This window comes from Eucyclogobius newberryi, unplaced genomic scaffold (assembly GCF_026437365.1).
Source record: "Eucyclogobius newberryi isolate DKJ021-1_F unplaced genomic scaffold, fEucNew1.0.hap1 SCAF_6, whole genome shotgun sequence".
NCBI classification, from domain to species: Eukaryota; Metazoa; Chordata; class Actinopteri; order Gobiiformes; family Gobiidae; genus Eucyclogobius; species Eucyclogobius newberryi.
Genome location: NW_027316278.1, coordinates 23,589,878 through 23,608,446, shown reverse-complemented (window position 1 = coordinate 23,608,446; position 18,569 = coordinate 23,589,878). Strand labels below are relative to the sequence as shown.

Below are 18,569 nucleotides of genomic sequence, written 5' to 3'. Positions count from 1 at the left end.
ACAAGAGAAATACATAGTTAAAGTGATCTGAATGTGGATTATTGAATGAGACTAGACAGTATATGGCATGGTCTTACTTGGCTTGCAATCATCGATGTCTGTTTCGCAGTTACGTCCAGTGAAGCCTGGTTTGCAGTTACATCGATAACTGCCTAAAGTGTTCTGACAAGTGGCCCCATTGCGGCAAGGATTCTTTACACATTCTTTGATATCCACATCACAAGTTTGACCTTTGAAAGATACATCTCCTTATTATAATGATATACACTTGATTATTTCACCCCTTTAACTCTAGCAATCATATAAATTACCATTAATATATTATCATTTGTAAAGATATAGATTACAAACTGCTTATACCTTGCCATCCTTCAGGACAAACACAGGAGAAGCTCTGATAGTCCTCGGATTCCTGACACACACCTCCATGACGACATGGTTTGGAACTGCATGGTGCCATTAATGTTTCACAGTTTTCTCCTGTAAATTACAGATACAAAGCAAATCACTGATGAAATTTATATTATTTTTTTGTTATATCTTGTAGTTCATGAACTTGGAGATTGTCCAGTCAAAACGGACAAAGAATCATCTTTCAATCAATGCTATCAGTGGGTTTGCCAGGCTCTGTCCCTGTTAGAGGCCTGTAGAGATATTTCCCTATCTGTTTCCACAACACATAGCTCATACAGGAAGCAAGGTCCAGTTTCCGGCCATTGTGTAGCTATTTGCTGGTCTGTGAGACAGGAAGCAGGCATACAGGAAATGTGACAAGAACCTTGCTCCCACACTAGCACAAGTAATGCCCTAAAGGAAGATTTTTTTTTCCCCAATAAGATGATAGGACAACATTTCTTCAATTTCTGTCTCTTCCTATGTTAACAAACAATATATATATATATATATATATATATATATATATATATATATATATATATATATATATATATATATATATATATATATATATATATATATTTTAAATATATTTTGAAGCTTATGTTAAGTATTTTACTGTGTTCTTCGGATGAATGTCCAGAGAAAGTATTTATTCATAAATGTATTCATTCAAAAATCTCTTTTTCCATACCTGTGTAAGGTAAAGAACAGACACACTTATATCCGGCAACATCATCGATACAGGTGCCCTGGTTTAGACAAGGGTTGGAGGCGCATTCGTTGATATTGGTCTTACAGTTTGGCCCTGTGTTTTAAGAAAAAAATATATGAATGTTTCAGGAGATTTGAATGTTGCGTATACTACTCAACAACAAAGACATAACAGCCTCTTCGAAAACACACAAACTGACCTGTGAAGCCCACACGACAGGAGCAGATGTATCCACTGATCATGTCCTTACACGTGCCTCCATTCATGCATGGGTTGGATTCACACTCATTATTGTTTATGTCACAGTTTTTGCCAATCCATCCAGAGTCACAAAGACAATTATATCCATTGATTTTGTCATCACAGTGACCATGAATACAAGGGTTACTGAGGCACTCGTTTACTTGGGAGAAGCAGGTAGTGTCATGGTACCCTTCAGGACACACGCAGGTGAAGCCATTGATACCATCAATGCATGTGCCACCGTTGTGGCAAGGGTTAATGGCACACTCATCTATGTTAATGTTACACATCGTGCCTGTAAGACAAAAATAGATATAATTTAAAATTGAGGGTTAAATTTAAACAAATATCCATAAATAATAGACAAAGTTCAATTAAAAACAATAATGATAATGATTTTACTTTGTTTTGGACACCTGAAGAAAACTTCAGTGAATAACAAGCGTTCTTTTAACTTTAAAGTAGGAACCCACTTCCAGGCTTTTTAAAGCTCAACTTTCAGGAATCTTTCAATGAATCTTTTCTACAACTAAGTCCCTAATGGCCTTATGAGCCAAACAGTGGGTATCCCCTCTCTTTTAGTGGGACGGCCTAACAGCAGTTGGCTGGGGACAGGGTGGAGCTGGAAAGTGACACCGGTCGAGCCTCAGAGGAGTCTGCACACTCGCTAACCATCTGTCACAATAAACACTAGGAACACATTTTTTCAGCAGTTTTCATATGTCTTACCAGTGTATCCAGGCTCACAAGCACATTCATAGCCATTGATTTTGTCGAGGCACGTTCCATAGTCACATGGGTTGCTTTTACAATCATCGATGTTGATTTCACAATTGATTCCTAGAAATACAAAATGAAACACAAACTTTAATCATTTGAACTTGAATTAAGCATATAATACTTCCAAAGACATACCAGTAGTGCCTTTGGGACAGTTACAAATATAAGAATTTTCCTTGTCCTGGCAAGTGCCTCCATTCCGGCATGGTTGGCTTAAACACTCATTGATGTTAGTTTCACAAAGGCGTCCAGTATAGCCAGGTTTACAATGGCAGCTGAAGGAGGCCAGTCCATCAATGCAAGTGCCATAGTGACAAGGATCGGAGTAACACTCGTTGATATCAGTTTCACAATGTTTTCCTGAGTATCCTGGAGAAAGAAATGCAACAACATTTATTTTATATTCAAAATCAAAAATACATTCCAGGTAAAGATGTTACTTAAAGGCGGTATGGACGATTTTTCGGCGATTTGAGAACTCAGGCGGAAGTGCGCATGCGCACTCCCCCGTGGGGACTGATACAAACACACACGTGCGTTTGTTTATTAGCGCAACGGAGCGCATCGCATTGCTCGTTTCCCGTATATTTCTGTCCACTTCTGCGTCAGCTCGAACTGTCTTTCTCCGTCTTCATTTTGCCCCGTACACTGAGGGAACTATATTATGATAGATCCATGCGCTTAGGCACGCGGAAACGTGGGGACGAGCCTGACGCGGCTGCAGGTGAGCGGTAGGTGCGTTTTATGATTGCTACGTGGCAGGACAAATGATTTATCCACGCCACGAGGAAATATGATAAAAAATTTGCTGAAAAAAATCGTCCATACCACCTTTAAGGCTGTTTACTCTACCTTCAGTGCATTCACATGTGTACTTGTTGGGCCCATCTGTGCACTTGGCGCCATTTTTGCAAGGAGTGCTGGCACACTCATCAATGTCTATCTGGCAGAGGGAGCCGGTGAAGCCTGGAAACAACAAGTAGGTTTTGTTGAATGTCAGTGTGTGCAGAGATTGCAACAGTGTTCTCACTACTTGGATTAAGTCCCACTCATAATCCTGGACCCATACTATAAGGGCTCTCAACGAATTAGAAAACTGCATGTTAATTAACAACTGCACAAGATGGCAAGCTCTCCATCTTTCCTTTCAGTCCTTTTCAGAATTTGATGGGAAAGTGGGGGACCATGTTCGTTGAAAAGGGGGGAGGGAAGGAAGAGAAAAATAAGGGGCGAATAAAAATTGAGGCCTCCTGACCATGAGGTGGGGGGACAAAAGCAGGCTTGTCCCCTCTGTGCAACTCTAAACTGAGCCTGTTGCCTCCTTTGTCCCACAAAAACTTTTCCATCACAATGCATTTTCTCATGTCTTGTGTTCACTCCACCCTCTCCCCCTTCCTGGTGCTAAAAAGAGCCAGCATGACCTCTGAACCCCACTATTCAATTCCCCTGGCATTCACAATCAACCAACAGACTCTCTTTCCCCAAAGTTATTTTCTGATCCTTTTTTACTTGTTCTGTCCCCACATGATGGTACAGAACTATAAGATGGTTCCCTGATAAAGAGATAACATTCCCTTTCTCTCCCCACCCGACTCCAGGAACTCAGAGGTAGTCCCAGCCAAAAACAGACTCAGATGTGGCTAATCCAGGGAAGACGTGTTAGTGTGGCCAGTGATAAGATTATATCTCCCAGTAGACGTTTACTAAAACCACCATGTTCATGACCATTCCCATATAAAAGACAAACATTGAGAATGTATCAACAGTCAGGTCTAAGACAAAAAAAGTATTCTTTATGTAACTGTAAAATGTCTTGTTTTAGTGACTTTTAATTATTTTTGATGATTGATTGACATAAACATCTTAAAACATCTATGTAGAACAACTTCAATGGTAAAACGCTTTTCTATTAATCAAAGGCTAAGCTAAAGCAGAAATAGCAGGTCGGCACTATGGAGTCACACATGAAGTATATTAGCCAATAGCGGATTAATCCCCAGACTGTTGGAATGAGACATTTCAATGGCTCTCAGCAGGGTTTCCATGGCTATTCCATGTTCAGAAATCAAAGGGGGGGACCCTCACTTGAGGCCTAGAGCAAGAGAGACATTTACATCTGAAGCAGGTCAATAATACCCTCCTCCCTCATGACCCTCCCTGCGTGCATTTGGACAACAGTGAGTGCATCTGCCCCCAACTCTTGAGGTTTCCTGCTCCCGAACTTCGCTTTTGTGTTCACTCCTGTACTCCCTCTCTCCCTCTCTCCCTCTCTCAGTCTTCCACAAGGACAGTCCTTCTCTTTCTTCTGTTTTTACGGCTTCTCTCAACAGGAGGAATTTTGCCTCTGTCCACCCAAATGTGCCTTTGATCCACCCGAATCACAGCCTAACTATTTTCCCAAAACGGGAGAAAGCAAAAATCACTTCCACCTCAGTAATTTAGCTCAAAGTATGTTAATCCAAAAACACGTCTGTGAGATTTGAGGACAATTTCTTTCACTCAATAGATGATTTAAATACATCCAATTTCATCTCACGAAAACAAAACATGTTGAAATTCTCCATATTTACTCATCATCACATGAAGGAAATATTTAAAGAAATTCAAACTAGTTTCAAAGTTCAAACTTCTATCGTTTCCCTATAGATTTTCCCCACCTCGACTGCTGTGTTCATTCTGGGCTCTCCAGGCCTGTGTAAGCCTGCCTCAAGGCTGGGATTAGTGCCCGTCTAAAGAGGTGTTTGTGTGTGTGTGTGTTTGTACTTGAGTGAGACAGAGAACGAGGCAGGAAGACAGGGAAAGATCGACCTCTGTGCCCCCTGGACCTTTGCCTTCCTCCCCGCGTTCTCATCTCATCCCTTCTCCATCAGCAGCACCACGAAAGCCTCACCTGTGGGGCACTGGCAAAGAAAATTGTTGATCTTGTCGATACATTTTCCATTGTTCAGGCATGGACTGTTGGCGCACTCGTCTGTATCAATTTCACAGAACTCTCCCTCATAACCTGATCAATTATCAAAGAAAATAGAAATCATGAATTGCTTTGGCTTGATTTATCATCTTTTCTCATGCAGTCTTACCTGGCATGCAGATGCAGTGGAAGTCTCCTATCTGATCCAGGCAGGTGGCATCATTCATGCAGGGGTTTGAGATGCACTCATTAACGTCCAACTCACAGCGAGGACCCACATAACCACGCTGACATTTACATTGGAATGACCCTTTAGTGTTTATACATTTCCCTGCATGTTCACAAGGATTTGGACCTGTAAAAACAAAGTACACAGTAAGAAACACAATACTTCCATTGAAGGGAAAAGAAGTAGGACACACTAGATAGACATAGATTGTTCTCTAAAAACTGTATACATACTTTTTCATATTTGAAGACCATTACAAATAACTGTTTTATTAGGCAACTTCTAAAATAAATATTGGTGACACCCCTAAATACTAAAGTAGGAAAACGCTTACCAAGTGAGCACTCATCCACATCTTGATCACATGAAGTTCCGATGTAGCCCAAAGGGCAAGTGCAGAAGTGATCCCCACTAACAGGGTTGGTGTCACAGTTAGACCCCTTCCGGCATGGGTTACTGATGCAGGCATCTTCCAACTGGCACAGCAGTCCTTGTACACAAGATAACACATTTTACATAACAATATAACAGTTTAGTTCATACCCTAAAAAATCTAAATTACGCATGTCAGGGCTTTTTTAACTACCTCAGACATCCCTGTACTGCAGTATGACTTAGAATAATGTACGAGAAGACACCACGTCCAAAGTGAAGAGGCAAGCAGTTTATAACAAGCTAAAACAATTTTAAATTTTTGAACTAATTAACAGATATGAGCACATTAAATAAAATCACAACTCCAGGTATATAATATATATATATATATATATATATATATATATATATATATATATATATATATATATATATATATATCAGAAAATTTGCATTGTGCACTTTTGAAACAGTTAAGCTATAGTAAGTATACCTGTGCGGCCATGAGGGCATTCACAGACAAAAGAGGCCACGCGGTCATGGCAGGTGGAGCCGTGGGAGCAGGCAGCGCTGGCACAGTCGTCAATGTTCTCACTGCAGTCATCTCCAGTCCAGCCATTAACGCACACACACTGGAAACTGCCGTAGGTGTTGTGGCACGTGCCGCCATTTTGACAGGCATTGGGCATCAGCTGACATTCATCTACATCATCAGTGCACAGCTGGCCTGGAGAGACAGAGGGCACACGGTCAGCACATGTCCTCTTACAAACCTGGTCACAACTATCACATTCATAAATGAGAAATGGAATTAATTCTGGGCTACATATTTTTTGGACTAAATATTTATTGTGTGTGCAATTTCTCTGCAGTGATTGGGAAGTTTTTCTTTGGTAGGACAAAAAGATTTGAGCTGCAGAGGACTGAATAATTGATTAGTCATTATGGAAACAACTAGAGTTTCATTGGGCTATTTCTTTACAACATGGTTCATTCAGAAAAGGGTTTACTGAGATGATTCTGCTTTTTATTGGGTTACTGTGTCAGTGGCCTAAAGTGGGCTTCCATATTATAATTTATTGTGATATTTTTCAATGCAATATATCACACTTCAAAATATGTTTTTGTGACAGGCCAAGAGATGATTGTGGATCTTACCTGTAAATTCTGGTTTGCACTGACAGTTATAGGTGTTGACTCCATCTACACAGGTTCCTCCATTCTGGCACTCATGATTTGGACAGTCGTCAATGTTGATGTTGCAGTTTTTCCCGGTAAAACCTGTCACAGATAAAGAAAGTTTTCGTGTAACTGATATTGGTAATGTTTCCCATTTCGCCATCTATTTAGCAGTTAAGTGTGGTTAACAGCCCCTCTAGAAACCAGCAACAGCACAAAGGTTTGTGGGAACTTCAGTTACACAACAGACAACCACAGAACAGTTGAAACACATCTTGTTGGGAGATTGCAACATGAATATCTGTAAATGTAGCATAAGGTATACGCTGTAAAATAATTTAATATTTGCATAATTTGAAATGAATATTGTAAAAACAAAAAACAACATATGGACAGGGTAAAGTTTGATCTTCAATCCATGTTTTACTTTAGATTTGAGCCTTTCACCATTTGCTTAAAGGTATGTAACTTTTCTGTTGAAGGGTCTGTATTTATTTTACATTTATTCACATGTTTTTATAGTGCCAACTACCATGAATAACATGCATTCTTATTGTGAGTGGGCTCGCCTCTCCACAGATCTGACCTATAACCTAGCCTGGTGGCGTTCTCCGCTTATCTCTATGGAGATTGAGATACTGTGGAACCTTCTAGGCAAAGCAATACCATCTCTATGTAGACAAGCAGTTACCTGACCTTTTACCAGAAAAGTTGCCACGTGTGCCTTTGGCTTTGTTCAAGTGAAATTCTGTTAATTACTTTATCAGAATCCGTGTTTATACCTGGAACACATGAGCACTCGTAGCTGGTGTCTCCCTTCTGGACGCAGGTTCCTCCATTGAGACACGGGGAAGGACTGCAGGGGAAGTAACGTGTCTCGCAGTGTTTGCCCGTGTACTCCAGGGGACACTGGCATCGGAACCCGCCAAGCTCATTTATGCATAAGCCTCCGTTCTTGCAGGGGGGAGGGCTGGCGTCGCACTCATTGATGTCTTGTTTGCAGGTCTTTCCAGAGAAGAAAGGTGAGCACGAGCAGATGAAGTGGGACTCTATAGCTGAGCACTGGCCACCATTTGCACATGGGTTAGAGGCGCAAGGGTCTGGGTGTTGGCACAATGTACCTAAATGAGCAAAAAAGTATTTTCCTTTATTATTAGTTTTTTAATGATAATAAATTGACCTAAATAGTTTCATTACCTGACCATCCGGGAGGGCAACGGCATTTGAATGTTTGAAGCGTCTCTAGCTCACACGTGGCTCCATTGCGGCAGGGTGAATTTATGCAAATGTTGTTAATTGGTGTCATGCATCTACGATCAGAAAAACCCAGTTTACAGGTGCAGCTGAAGTCCACAGTGTTCCCCTTCGCGATAGCCCGACAGGTGCCTTCATTCATGCACGGTGTAGTGGTGCAGGGGTCATGGAACTGGCATCTGCTTCCTGCAAATCCATCACGGCATCTGGAACAGAAGAAGATCTGTTTTAGCCACATCATCTAGGAAATGAATTACTTGACAAACATAAACATAACAAACCTGAAGTACAGGTTTTTCAGGTGTTGTTTTTTTGTTTAGAAAGCAGGGCCTATATAACTTTATGCAAGATTTACTGTTTTTGTAACTGTCCTTTCAACTGACTGTTGGACTCATGAACACTTTCCAAACACTGTCACTCCAACTCATTTAATCAATCACTCACTGCACTGTCCACTTTCTACACAAAATGTGTAAATGTTACTGTAAATGTGTGTACATAGTTTTGCCCTTTTTGATTTGATATAAGTTGTTTTATCATGGTTCATTTTTTTAATGTTGCACCAAATCTCCAAAGCAAGTTCCTATGTTTGTGAATTCTGTTCTTTGACAATGGCAATAAACCTTTTCTGATTCTTACACCCATTTGCTATTTTAAACAATATGTGTCTGAGGCTGTAAAATCATGTAGCTAATGGAGAAGGGATGTTTCTCACATGTTTGAGTCACAAATGTCAGTCAAACCCTCTCATAAAGAGCCTGTGCACATCTTCACACATTCACAACCTTTATGACCAGATTTGAGGGTCCTCTGAGAGTCCCCTGAGGCTCCCAAAGACTAGACCACACACATGTATTCAAACACTACAGATTATTCATTGACAGGTCCTCTGTGGTTGTATTTGCTAAACTGTGTCTTTTTAAAGATACATTTGGTTAGTTTGTCCTGGCTTCCAGTTCTCCACAGAATCCAATTTAAAATGTTTCTCATGGTTTTTAAGTCTTTAAATTGCCTGGCTCCCTGTTATTTGCGGGAGCAAATAGTCCCACCATGTTCCTGTCCACACCATGCGGACCTTCTCTCAGCTCCTCCTGGATATGCTCAGGTCAAAGCTGAATAGCAGAGGGGCCCAAACGTTCTCTGTGGCAGGGCCATGGATGTATTATATTAGGGCAGGGCCCAGGCTCTGGAAAACAGCCTTTTCTATCTGGCCTTTTAAACACAAACTGAGCTGAGACATTATTTTTATTAACTTCATGATTATTTTGATTGTTTTTATATATGTATTTTTCTTTGCTGTACAGCACTTTGGTTGTAAGTGTGCTTTATAAATAAACCTTGATATTGATTGATATTGTCTGATACATTTGATGAAGATGAGATAAAGGATCTGATCGTTCATAGTTTATATCTCACATCTGTAAAAAACTATCATTGTCATTTATACATCCTTATTGTAATAGCTATGGTGTGCAATTATGTTATTAAGGCCTGTGCAATGAGCCTAAATGTGATTTAAATTATCATTGTATTCAATTGCAAAAATGTTATAAAATCAGAAATACAATTGAATCCTGTTCAGAATAATAATGGTGATGGTGCTCTGCCACTCCAAAACTGATATATAAGAAATTATATTAAAATACAAATATTACTACTTGTGGGCTTATAACCCATTGGCAGTAGTATTTAAACAATGTTTGTTTGTTTTGTGGACAACCTGGGAATCACTGGTCTACAGGTTGAGATAAACAGTTTAGAAGTGCCTGTTATTTCAGCTATGAATGTGTGTGTGAATGTGTTTTTGGGTGGAAGTACTAACTTGTGGTATGTGGTATGTTTCACACCCTCTTATCTATCACAGTCTCCCAACACTGGGTGGTCAAGGAGGCTTCACACGTAAAAAATAAAAACAAAAAAAGACAAAACACAAAACATCTACTCAATAGCACAGTGGATGAGAACATAAAGAATCAGAACTATTTAGAATTCCTCAACTAAATCCATTCTTTCCAACAACAAGAAAGGCAGCAGTCATGGCCCCCTTCAGCGGCTCTCAGGCTGAAATGTACTCACTTCAACCCTTTTGTCAGCACCCATTCATGCCAGGGACAAGTTTGAGCAGCCAACATTATGGCAGACTTCAAAGGCCAATGGCACCACAACAGTGAAAGTTATTCATCTAATTCTAAAGGATTTCTCCCATTATCACACAGCAACGCAGGAGGCAGACGAACATGCAGCACCTCATACGACACTACACCACTTTTCAAATGTTGAAGACCTACAGATGAAACTTTTACCAGAGCCAGCACTTCTGCATAGCCTGGGGCATAAGCTGCTACAGAGTGTCCCCAGAAACATTCCCATGGGGACCAATGCATGTGTGTGCTGGGCCATGCCAGGGCCCCTCACTGGGTTTACACAGCAGCATTAACCCGCGTTAGATCGGAGGCAAAAAAAAAATTTCACATGCTACACTACCCACCGCATAAACAACCAAGAGCAGAGGCATGCCATCGCCACTGAACGCTAGTTATATTACTGTGTTCTCATTGGATACATAAAGATGAAGACTCAATGTGCTGATTCTCTACGAAAAAAGTATCATCAGTGATTTGTCAATGTCTTAATGTAAGTTCAAGCAGCAATCACATTTAATATTCTAAAACAATTCAGGCCTCAAAGTAACTAATCAATGATAGCAATTTTTTTTCATTTCAAAAGTCTTGTAACACAGATGTGAATTACAGAGGAGCAGTCATTGGCAGTTCATAAATAGACAGTTTGTGAGTGGTGCAGCTCTATAACGGTGGTTTGGACAGAGTAGATGTGAGTGTAAGGGCCAGCGGTGGCGAGTGCACGGCTTAGTTTGTGAGGCGCCACACGAGGACTCTGAAAAAGGGCCGTAGGGAGCAGGTGCGCATGTTAATGAGCAGACAGCAGCTGCGGGGCCAGTCATTCACCCCTCCCTCTCGCTCCCACTGCCTCCTTCCCGAGGCTCCCATCATACTGCTGTTATCTACCCGGGATAACAGAGCGTGCACTGAAAACACGGTGCACGTCTAATACATTTTCATTTGATTAGAGTTACACTTGCCAACATATGTATGACAGTGTTATGCAGCTTTTGCCTGGCAGGTATGTTAAATAGAAATGTAAAATACATGATGTGTTGCAAAGTGTTCCCACATCATAAAACTTTGTAACTTAAACAAAACAAAACTGAATTAAATCCATTATACTGTACTTCAACAAGAGAGAAGGAGAGAGCAATTCAGTGGATTTTATACTCAGTTCAGAAAAATTCACTGATAACTTGTCATCCGACTCAATTTGAAAACAGACTTATTAAACAGATTTCGGGCTGAATCGGACATTTACTGGACAATTTATGACTTGTGCAGCATTTGTTCCCTCTCTGAATTATGTTTTCTGAATTGTTTTAAAAATTACAAAAATTATAACAACAACAAAAAATTACAAATTCAAATTACTAAAATTACTAAATGTATACCAAAACGGTGTAGCTTTTAATGCTGTTACAGGACCCAAACGTTTTCCAGAGGCTAATTTGAGTATAATATATATATATAATATAATAAAGTTTTTAAACTACTAGAACTGCTCCCATGCAAACCAATGGAATTCTAGGGTAGGGATAATACCCCTAGAGGTACCATTGAATGTTTGTTGCCGTGCTACCCGGAGGCCAAGTGGTTAAGTTGACAGCACATATGCCAGGACCCAAGTGCAGCCGGCTGTGGTGACGTGAGTTTGAATCCTGGCTTGGACAATTTATTGCATGTCCTCCCTTCGCTCTCATCCCCATTTCACACTAGAAAAGGCTAAGGGCCAAATTATAAAAAAAAATGTTGGCGCGTTGGCAATGGAAAACTGTTATATTTACAATAAAAATGAATGGGAGTTAAAAGTAGAACTTCTCAAATCTTACTTACATTTGAAAATGCTCTCAAACTCATAGAAATGAAATATACACAGCCGCAGTAAAAGTCAAAAAGTGAAGAACACCAAAAATCTACCTAAGCAGAGTAAAAAGACTTCCAAATCTAAAAGCAGTCAAAATGACTGCTCCCAGAATGCTCTGGGATTTATAGTGTTCATACGTTAAGTAGTTTCATGGTTATAAACCGCAAAACCTGAGTCTACAGTATATATATCCAAATAAATGCAACTCAACAGCCCAAAACATCAACCCACCCAGGACTTACAGAGGACAAAAGACATTCAGTAACTTTTTGTGTCTTGACTGTGTTGGAGACAAATAGTACCACAGAGCAGCTGCTTCAACAAGAGAAATCTGCTGGTCTGGCAGGTGAGATAATCTTAATAGCAGCAGGTAAACTAGGCAGATGGAAAGGTAAATAAAGAAGAGGCCTGAAAAGAAGAGTTCAAATCAGGAGGAGAGCAAATATCAGGTGCCATGGTATCATGTAACAGTAGAGTTAGTAGTTAACCAGGCTGATACTGTTATTATCTGTTCTGTCCCTCCTTCCTATTGTTCTTGTTCTCCCTCACCCTGAATGTCACTAGCAGAGGCCAATAGCAACAAGTTCCTGCTCCTAGAAACAGGATGCAGCGCTGTAACTGCCCCAGTCTGCAGCAGATGTGGAGGTGACATGTGACCCATCGCCAGGCGTCACTCTGAAGGGGATTTTCCTCAGTTTTGGGCCAATCTGCCATCTGCTGTCAGTCTGATGTCACCCACAGGCACGGGCCCACAACAACAAGACGCATGCAATGTTACACAAGAGGAGCATTGTACACAAACAAAAACTGGAGAGAGCTCTGATTTTAACATCTGTACATCTGACATTTAAAAAGCACTTCAGATTATGTACTATATCTATTCTAAGACGATTAGTGAGTTTCGGTTGTGCTTTTAAACACATTATAAGCTCCGTGGGACAATCTGTGTCTTTGACTAATGCTAATATTATTGTCCTAAATTTTTAAGAACAATGTCAATCCTAAAAACAGTGACTAACCTGGTAATGTGGTTCTCCCATTCCAACCCAGCACCATAAAATCAACCATTTGCATAACTTGTGTGAATATAATAGTGAGCATGAGTAGAGTTGGGAGATATATGGAAAATGTTATAAAATGGCAATTGTTTTTTTGTTTTTTTTTTATATATGTGTGTAAAATTAGAATAATAGTATATAGTCTTGAGATAAAACCATTCAACATTATCCAAAAAAAATACAGAGAAACATCTATCTTAATCTCCCAAACAAAGGTAGAAAGTGATATTCCTGTCCCGTTGTGGTTCATTTTATGGCTCATTTACGTTTTTTGCAAGACTTACAAGCTCAACATCAACATTTACAGGCACATTTAGCACATTCCTGATGCATTGTTAAAATATGGTCTGATATATTGACGTCAATATAATGCAAAAAATATATTGAGATATTCATATTTGTCACTATTGCCCATCCCTATTTGTGAGTGAGTGAAATTGGCAGTCAGCCCCAGGGCAGATGAGAATCAAATTTGAGTTGCGTATGAAAGGACTTATCCACTGTGGTGATTTTTTTTTTAATCCGCACCCAATGGCCTGAAGCACTGCAGTTTTTTTAAGTGAGATAGATTTTGTGGTCAAATGTAAAATACCAAACTCAAATGAGTGCTCATATTTTATAAAGAATATCATAAAAATATAAAGCCCAAATTTGTTATAATTGTTTTGTTATTCTTCTTTGACGCTAGTTCACGGAGGCCAACATTATTTAGCCACTGCCTTTCCAGTACCCGTTTCATTTCCTGACAATGGGTCTCTGCTTTGGCTAAGTCCTCTTTAGCCAAGTCTGATCTGTTTTAAAAGCAATGTCCTGGGGGGACGGGTGGAGGACTCAACTCTTTCCTCCAGACTTCCTCCTCAGTTTCCTTTACACTCCTGACAAATCAAACTCCAAGTTTGAGATCTCTAAAGAAAAAACATTCTTGATAATGTATTTGTAACGCTCTAGTCTATTTGTCGGCTAAAATAAGTGGACTAAAACCAAACCTGAGGTAGAAATTAGCTTCTTGTTTGTTGTGGAAATCCAACCAAAGTTTCCAACAACTCCGCATTGGCTGAAAATAAAATTACAGGGAGAGCACCACCCCTCTTCTTACGAGCCTCTTTTTTCTCTTGCTCTCTAATCGTACAGGAGAAGAGACCTGCCAGCCCACATCTGGCAGCCTTCATTAGAGACCCTGTTTATTTGGGACATATTACGGACATAGCCCATGGGAAAGAGCCAGCTCCCCTGGGGACCTAAAGCGATCCGATGTGTGTGTACATGTCTCGTAAGTCATAGCACCACTAATGACTAGAGCTGGTTACTTTACAAGCCTGGGAACCACTTAGCTTTACGTCCATGTGATGCAGGAACTGACTCTGGTTGTTCCTGTGCATATGTCATGTGAGGAGTGGAAATCTATTTTAAAATAGTTTTACTATGTAAAAGAAACATAAAAATAAGTCATGCGGTCTGCAGTATTTAACAGAACAAGCCGCTTTTTATACATTGTGAGTGTGCTGGCAATGTATAGAAAGGCACACCTGGAAGGCAAACTCAGTCTGCTTCAATGTGAATGAGAAAAAACACAAGTAATCATGGGTATTATGAAGCATGCTGCTCTGTGGTGAGTGCACGCCTGTATGCTCTGTAATAATACAACTAACATACAGGTGGTCGGGCCTAAAAAGTGAAACCAGGAAGTTTGATTTGGGGTATGTTCTTTGTCTCACACATAAAGACTATCAATGCATTCAGGCTGCTATCAAAGTTTGATTTATCTTGGCATATGCCAACCAGAGAGGTTCAAATATCACTAATCCTCCATTGAAAAAGTGTACAGCTCATCAGTCCTCTCACCAGCCACAGCCAGACCACTGCCAAAGGAACCCAACACCAGCATCAGCGGTGCATAAAAGGCCAGTACTCTGTGTCTCTCGCTGTGTGATGATATGATCAGAAATGGCACCTTTTCTTCCCTCGGGCCACTATGAGGCTGTTTCCTGACTCTGAAAAGAACTGAGGAAGGAGTGGGCTTCTGTGAGCGGAGATGGACCCATCTGATCAGAGCAAACAAAAGTGCCATTGAGGGAAGTCCAGGACCTCTGAGACAAGGACTTCCATTTAAAGCTGTTTTGGAACTCCACTCAAATAATTGCTAAGCATGTTTATCAGCTGTGAAAATAGGATGTCTGGGCAGGTCCAAATCAAAGGCAAAGTTAAAACTGTACAAGTTTATTGTCTCCAGAGATGGTGTCACCCTTTTCTTTATGAATTTGAGAATTCTATTATATCAACAGATGATTTGATCTTGTATACATTTTCAAAGTATACTAATGTTATACAGCATGAATGCCAAAAGTGACAACATACCTTCAACTCATTTTGTTTGTCATGTGAACTGCCTTTTTTTTATCAAAGTATATGTCTCTCAACAGCTCATGACAGAAGGAGAACCACTGATATGCAGGGTTCTTTCTTGCTCAGGTTAGCTTTTGTCTCCTGCCAGAGCTCTGGAGTAAATGAGAGATCACAGTGAAGTCCTTTGGAGATTAACTTCAGTCAAGGTGGCACTGGACCTGGTCAGATATGAGGAGACGGCATTTGAGGTATGGAATGTTGAGTAGGCTCGTCTGACCAAATATAAATGCATAACATTCTGTTACTTACTTGACCCAAACCCAACATCCGACCCATGAAACGTGTAACTACTATTAAAGAGCATAGAAAGATTATAGATCATACAACAATGTCTTTTATGAAGTAGTTTAAACGTGTATAATAACTAGCAACACATCTTACAGCAAGCACTTTATACTTGTTTTCTAAAATGTGTGCGACCTAACTGTTAGTTTGTCTATTTACATATTGAAATGTATTATGGCAGTTGAATACATCTTATTCTTTGTTACATTCTTTGTTTCAACTAATGGCCTTGAGTTGCATTAACTACACCAAACAGAGGAGTCCCCAAAGACAATTGAACGTTAATATTTGTGTTCCCGCTAAAAATCGTTTCAACTGTGGAGATTGAGCATGCTTCATAATTGTCTCCAAGAGAAGGAGGAGTACACTGAGGGGCACAATGATGGCTTTGTGGTCCAGAGAGGAGGAGGAGGAGGAGGAGGAGGAGGAGGAGGAGGAGGAGGGGTGGGCTGTGAATAACATTACCGAGCCAAAGTAAGATGTGGCGGGAGGCCAAGATGAAGAGCTGGGTTTTGGAGTTCAGTACAAGTTGTGCCCCAAACTGTTCAATTATTGGACTCCGGTAAGATGAGACTGAGCAGAGCCACTCACGGCAGGTCAAAAATAGCACGGAGAGTAACACAAGCCATTGTTCCAAAACAGGTTCAATGCCAGGCTGCCGCTTATTCTTAAAACTCAAACATTCTATTATTAACAACAAAAGCCACCAACTTTTTGCATGTTAACCTTGAAGCAACACTTTTTGCCATCTGTCTAGAGGAATGTGAGACATGGAGCACTGAGGGCCACTGAGGGGACACAATCCCAGGAGAGAGGAGGGGTAAGAGAGAGGAGGTCCCAGTCGAAGGGTCTCTCTGGGAAGCCTCACCCAGATTAGTCACACAGAATTAATCGCAGCTCAGAACAATAGCGGCCGAGCTTCTGGCAACCCCAGCTGTCGCTCGGCACAAGAAAGGAAAACAGGGTTTAGGGTCTGCAGGAGTCTGTGGTCAGGGCAGAGGGACCCAGACACACACTCTCCCACACTGACCCCTGTCCTCATCAATGTCCACTCACTTCTGACCACTGGCTCCCTGAAATAGCAACACCAAGCTGAGAAGTCACCCGCCGCAGCCTTGGCATGTCAACCATAAATCTGAAACATCTAATATTTCTACATATTTCTCTCGTTTGTCACTGATCGTTTGACTGAGCGCAGACGTTTGACTTACTTGCATTCTCCGAGTCCATCAGGAGTCCGTTCACAAGTCCCCTGGTTCAAACACCTCTCTGTGGCTATTAGGCATCTTTGGCCTGAAAATAACAAAAAAGTTTACAGCAACTTTCAAAACTTTTGACAATCAGATAAATGACTAAATCACTTTTCCAGTAACAGAAATGTGAACCACTTGTGTATCATTGAACGATTTACCAAACTGTTTGTTTATCTCTGCCACATTCTAATGCATAACTCTATAAATATGAGCAGTAGGTGTGACTTATGCCACCTGAAAGTCTATTTTTCTGAGGTGGATGAGACTTGACAACAGTCTGGCAGAGGCACGCTCTTTCAGGCAGCTGGACCCAAAGAATGCGCTTCTTGGGCAGTAGCACAATTTTGTGAGAATATAAAAAAATATATTAAAAAGACGCCACTCTGTATCTAAAGTGGAAAGGCATGCGTTTCCATACGAGTGGGAAAAGTGGATCGTTCGCAGGAAAGAGCAGACACAATGATTATGCTTATCTGAGCACCTCAAATAACGTTTGGAGAGAGGGCGCTATAATATGCAAAATATAAAGTGGAGCTACAGGTGCGCACAGTTGTAGTGTCTGTGGACCCACGTGTTGCGCGGTGTAAGTGTAACAAGGTAAAGAGAGAAAAGTACAACACATTAACAACACATTAAGCTTATTCATTGAAGAAACGAGAATAAGGAACTTTAAAAGGAAGGCTGTATAGAATAAGGCACCCGGTCTAAAAGTAGTTGTTATCGTTCATTGGTTAGTTCCTTAGTTAATATAAAGTTATTTCACATTTAGAGCCAACGTGACCAAACTCACCTCGCGTTAGTCCAATCAGAGACCACAATAAAGTTAGTTTAACAACCAAAATATGCATTCCTTCTGCTGTAGAGGGCTTTTACAAATCCACATGAGTTTGTTCATAGATCCGAAGGTTGTTGTCTTCCTTAAATAAGCCAAAATAAACATTGAATGTAAAAAAGCTTGCGTTTATCCTCCAGTAGCTCCAGCAGAAAGTGTGTCTGAACTCCGGGCATGAGATGTGTCACTTGTGACTCCGAGTTCACAATGACTTGTGGAACACTCTCTGCTCCTGCCCCACGTTTAGGGGCGTGATTCCCACACAGTCCCACTCAGGCACATAGTTGGACAACTACATCATAGTCTACCTGGAGTTCACTTTTGTCTTTTTGACACTTTTGATTTTGTGGGCGTGCATAATTAGTGCGTTATTAGCCCATTAATACCCTTTTTTACCCAATGATGACATTATTAAATTCTTGTGCCATTTGTAGTACTTTGGTACGATCAAGTACTATTTTTCATGAAAATGTACAAAGCTATATGAAAAAGTGAGTTTTATGGTTGATCACAATTTTAAACTATAGTATAGAGTTGGTGCACACATTCTTTCTTAATAATCCAAAAAAGTATTGTTTTCAGTGAAACACATTTTGTAATCCATCACAGCACATAGAGAGAACGATCCTGGCTTGGGACATGATTGACAGTATAGTTTCTTGGAAA

The 18,569-nt window shown here is 40.5% G+C and overlaps 1 protein-coding gene across 1 annotated transcript in view; it reads right to left on the bottom strand.

Moving 5' to 3' along the window:
- Window positions 1-18,064, bottom strand: part of LOC140347285 (neurogenic locus notch homolog protein 1-like) — a 28,972-nt gene extending 10,908 nt beyond the window's left edge. Inside the window, exons 1-16 of the mRNA XM_072433675.1 lie at window positions 17,862-18,064; window positions 17,030-17,111; window positions 8,026-8,288; window positions 7,611-7,949; window positions 6,808-6,930; window positions 6,143-6,376; window positions 5,609-5,764; window positions 5,215-5,400; window positions 5,025-5,138; window positions 2,987-3,100; window positions 2,270-2,503; window positions 2,084-2,194; window positions 1,311-1,649; window positions 1,091-1,204; window positions 361-480; window positions 78-230 (exon numbers count right to left, since the gene is read on the bottom strand). Of these exons, the coding sequence (XP_072289776.1) occupies window positions 78-230; window positions 361-480; window positions 1,091-1,204; window positions 1,311-1,649; window positions 2,084-2,194; window positions 2,270-2,503; window positions 2,987-3,100; window positions 5,025-5,138; window positions 5,215-5,400; window positions 5,609-5,764; window positions 6,143-6,376; window positions 6,808-6,930; window positions 7,611-7,949; window positions 8,026-8,288; window positions 17,030-17,111; window positions 17,862-17,919 (2,740 nt within the window). The 5' untranslated portion in view covers window positions 17,920-18,064. The remainder of the gene's footprint in view (window positions 1-77; window positions 231-360; window positions 481-1,090; window positions 1,205-1,310; window positions 1,650-2,083; window positions 2,195-2,269; window positions 2,504-2,986; window positions 3,101-5,024; window positions 5,139-5,214; window positions 5,401-5,608; window positions 5,765-6,142; window positions 6,377-6,807; window positions 6,931-7,610; window positions 7,950-8,025; window positions 8,289-17,029; window positions 17,112-17,861) is intronic.
- Between the last annotated feature and the right edge of the window lie 505 nt (window positions 18,065-18,569).